This window comes from Oratosquilla oratoria, chromosome 4 (genome assembly GCF_046742065.1).
Source record: "Oratosquilla oratoria isolate Oo_2021 chromosome 4, ASM4674206v1, whole genome shotgun sequence".
Lineage (NCBI taxonomy): Eukaryota > Metazoa > Arthropoda > Malacostraca > Stomatopoda > Squillidae > Oratosquilla > Oratosquilla oratoria.
This window is the reverse complement of record NC_134780.1, coordinates 71485122-71489292: the sequence shown is the minus strand read 5'-3', so window position 1 is coordinate 71489292 and position 4171 is coordinate 71485122. Positions and strand designations below refer to the sequence as shown.

Sequence of the window (4171 nt, the reverse complement as noted above, 5' to 3'; positions counted from 1 at the left end):
TTTCTTTTTCCTCATCATTTTGCTTCTTTAATTTTTGTGTAAGTTTAGCTTTATAAGCATTCTTTTTATCTTCCTCTTGCAAACTTTTTGTTTTAAATGTTTTTCTTTTTCTACATTGCCGTGGTTTTACCTTACCAAGCTTAAGATCAGCCACCAGTAACCTGTGATCTGAATCTAAACTCACTCCTGGTATTACCTTTATATTGGTGAATATTCTTCTGTCTGAACATATTATGTAATCGATAATTGATTTTTGATCAAACTGTCCTGTATTTTGATTCCATCTATATCTAGTGAATTTATGTTCCTCTTTATGTTGATAAAAGCCATTCATTATTTTCAAACCGTTCCTCATGCAGTAATCTATCAGTTTTTCTCCTGGTGAGTTTCTCGTCCCTTCGCCAAATGTCCCTATTATACTTTCTATTCCTTCTCTTTCCTTTCCTACTCTAGCATTAAAATCACCAATCAAAAGTCCTATATCGCCATCTAGAATCTCATATTCTTCCTCTAAAAGATCCAGGAAATTTTCTTTTTCTTCTTCAGGACATCCCTATTGTGGTGCATACACTTGATATATATTGTACTTTCTTCCTTTTATTCGTATTGTACACTTCATTAATCTTTCATTGATCAATTTCACCTCTTGAATATACTGCGTCAGTCTTGGTCCCACTATCATAGCTACCCCGTGCCTTCTCCCTCTCTCTTCTGATCCACAGTACATTAAGGTATATCCCCTCCGAGGTCTCTTCCTTCATCTTTTCCCCAATGTCTTGTCTCTGCCATTCCTATAATGTCTATCTTTCTTTCATTCATCATCTCCAAGATTTCTTCCTCTTTGTCTCTATATGTTGCGATGTTGATAGTTGCAAGCCTTACTTTGTGGAGTGTATTGTGCGAATTTCCTTTACGTTTCCGATTTCGTTTACCAAAGCGCCGTCTGGATTCCGAGGCTGGTCGTGGAGTTTCACGAGCAGAAGACTTTTTACACTACCGGCTAGCTAGGCCTGTCGTAGCAACCCTCCTCCTTTCTCATCCGGGCTTGGGACCGGCAATGGCGGAGTTATATATATATACATACATATGTATATATATATATATATATAAACATATATACATATACTCTATATAATATATATATATATATATATATATACATATATATAACGTAAATATATATACATATATCATATACATATATATATATATATACATGTATCATATATATATATATGTATATATATAAATATATATACAATATATATGTATATATATACATATATCATATATATATATATCATATATATAAATACATATATATATATATATATATATATATATATATATATATATGTGTGTGTGTACAGTACATGAAGACATCCTGACAAGTTGTAGGAGAGGTAGAGGGAAAACACAAATAGCACGAGAGTTTATTCTTTGACTAGTTTCTGAAGAAGCATCACTGTGCGAAACTAGTCATGGAATAAACTCCTGTTCTACTTGTGTGTTTCCCTCTACTCCTCATATATATGTATATATGTTAATGTTTGTATTTATATATATATATATATATATTATATGCATATATATATATATATATTAACATATATATATATATATATATATATAAAAATATATGTATATATCAGAGGTGGGCGCGCGAACCTTTTTTTGGGTTCCGAATCCGAATCCGAATCTTCGCCGGGTTTGGGTTCCGAACCTCCGAATAGCAAACCCGATTTTCAAAATTTCGGTGCGAACATTTATTCCGAACATTTGTCCGCGAACCTCCGAATCTTTAAAAAATAGCAAAGCGAACCTTAATTCCGATACCTCCCGAACATTTCCAAACCTAAATTTTACTCATTCCGAATCTCCGAATCTAGATTTAAAGCTTTCCGATTAAAAAAAGTGTTTTTTAAGATATCTACATTATTTATTAAACAAATTATTACTAGAAAAACAAATTATTAATACAAGACAGTAAAAAGTAAAAACAAAAGTTCACAAAACAAAACAGTAAAAACATTTGAAACAAAAATTTACAACACTTCAGTCTTCACTCTTCAATCTTCACAGATTCACTCTAACTTGGCGGCCCTCTCTCTCTCCCTCTTAACCAACTTCAAGTTTCCCTTCATGAAGGTCAGTTTCTCAAAGTTCAGATTGGTCAGAGAGGCTCGCTTTGGCCTCAAAATGTCCGAGCCGAGGCTGAAGAGTCGTTCAGCTGAGGCAGACGAGGGCAGGGGAGTGTTATACTTGATGAAATAGTTCACCCAGTGCTGCCTGTGCTCCTTGGGGAAGTTTGCCGGGGAGGTCTTCATGATGCTTGTGCCGAGAATGGCGCCCTAAGTGTCTACTTCCTTGCCGACCTCCTCCTCCAGGTTGGCCACCACCACAGGATCCTCCTCGTCCTCAAGAAGGAAGGCAAACTCGTCGTGCTTGCTGGTGTGGCTGGCCACAGACTGTGGCCTGGAGGTGGGCTGGCTGGAGGCGGAGACCACATCCCCCTCCTTGGACCTGATTTGGGCCACAAGGTCCGACACCATCTTGTCCCTCACCAGGTTGTACAAGTCAGGATTTGTCCTGCATATGTACTTGACGGAACCTGGGGTGGAAGGCAGTCGCAAGGAGCTTCTCCTGGTCCTCAAACATGTGTTGAAACCTGAAAAGATTAAGATATGAGTTAATCTAATTATTGATTAATGATTATTATTTTTTTTTTCATTTCAATTACCATAAAATATTTTATTATTTTATTATTTATATAATTATATTATATTATTATTATCATATTATATTAAAATATTAAAAATATCTACCTTTCAGTGAAGCCCTTTTTGTCTCTGCACATGGTGCTCCTGTGTCCCCAGGAGGTAGGTGACGAGGGGCTTGGCATGCTTGATGCTGTTGTCGTCCCTAAGCAGGTTCAAGTCCCTCTGGAGCACCATCAAGTTGGGAAGGAAGTTCCCCATGTAGGCATGCTGGTCTGACTGCATTTTGTCCAAAGCATTGGCAACTGGGGCCATAACTTTGACGTACTCGGCGATGACCTCGTTATCCTCGTCAACAAAGGCGGGGATCGGGTTGGGGCGCATGCTGGTACAGAGATCATTGATCTTTTTACGGGTGTCCAGGTCCTGTAGCAGGCCAGAAAGCATCTTATAGCTGTCATAGCTGGAGTTCCACCTCGTCGCGCCAGGGACTTTAAGTTTTTTTGCCGATAGGATCCTTTATCTCGTTGGCTGCGACAGTTCGGTGGCCCTGGGCATTCCACAAAGACTGTGCCTTGGCAGCCGACCTTCTGAAGATATTCCTGCCACCATGGTTCCATTGTGGGACCTGAAAAAATAATATTTATTATTTAATATTTTATTACAATTCACAAATTAGAAAATAATAAATAATAATTTACATCTTTTTAGTTTTCACCAAAAGAACAATAAATTATTTAATATTTATAAATTACTAATTTATTAAATTAAAAAAAATAAAATTATTATACTCACTTTGGAAACATCCTCAGATGCCAGGAGGTTCAGAGTGTGTGCACCACACCTCTGGTGTTTAGGCAGGCTAACCTCGGCTTCGTCAGCCTGATCCAGGGCCTCCTCCATAGATATGACCTGAGGCTCGTCAGCCAGCTCTTCGTCAGGCTTGTCCTCGCCAGGTTGTATGACGACGTCCTCTTGTGCAAAGTTGACAAATGCACTTACATAGTTTGTGTCATTGTCTGTGGTCGTGCAGAGAATCTTGCTGCTGATGCTGAAGTCCTCATGCAGCTTGCTCAAGGACCTCGCCAAGTACTCGGCTGTCTGGCTCTCCTTCACCTCCTTCATGCCCAAGACTGCAGTCGTCCTCTCCAGGGTGGCCTTGTCCAACCACGAGACTGTGGAGCCTATGAAGGCCCGGTTGTGGCTCTACCAGCTGTCGGCAGTGGTGGCCAGGTAGTCCTGCTTTGACATGATCTGGGTGAGCTCATTTTTGGCCCTGGCGCTCATATGCTTGATGTCGTCGCCAAGCTTTTTCCTGGACGGCAGCTTGAACTGAGGGTTCAGGTAGTTGAGGAAGGCCCTGAGCGCCTCTGACTCTGTTGTTATGGTGGGCAGCATGTCGCGGATAATCCAATGAAACACAAAAAAGATGTGTGAGTATTTGAAGATAAATT

The 4171-nt window shown here is 39.3% G+C and overlaps 1 protein-coding gene across 1 annotated transcript; it reads right to left on the bottom strand.

Annotated features, from left to right (window-relative positions):
• Nucleotides 1-2881: 2881 nt before the first annotated feature.
• LOC143024346 (uncharacterized) lies at nt 2882-3960 on the bottom strand. Its single transcript, XM_076183141.1, has 2 exons — nt 3513-3960; nt 2882-3345 (listed from the first exon to the last, which is right to left on the bottom strand). Exons 1-2 carry the CDS (start codon nt 3840-3842, stop codon nt 3211-3213), a joined length of 465 nt encoding a protein of 154 aa, XP_076039256.1. The 5' UTR covers nt 3843-3960; the 3' UTR covers nt 2882-3210.
• Nucleotides 3961-4171: the final 211 nt, after the last annotated feature.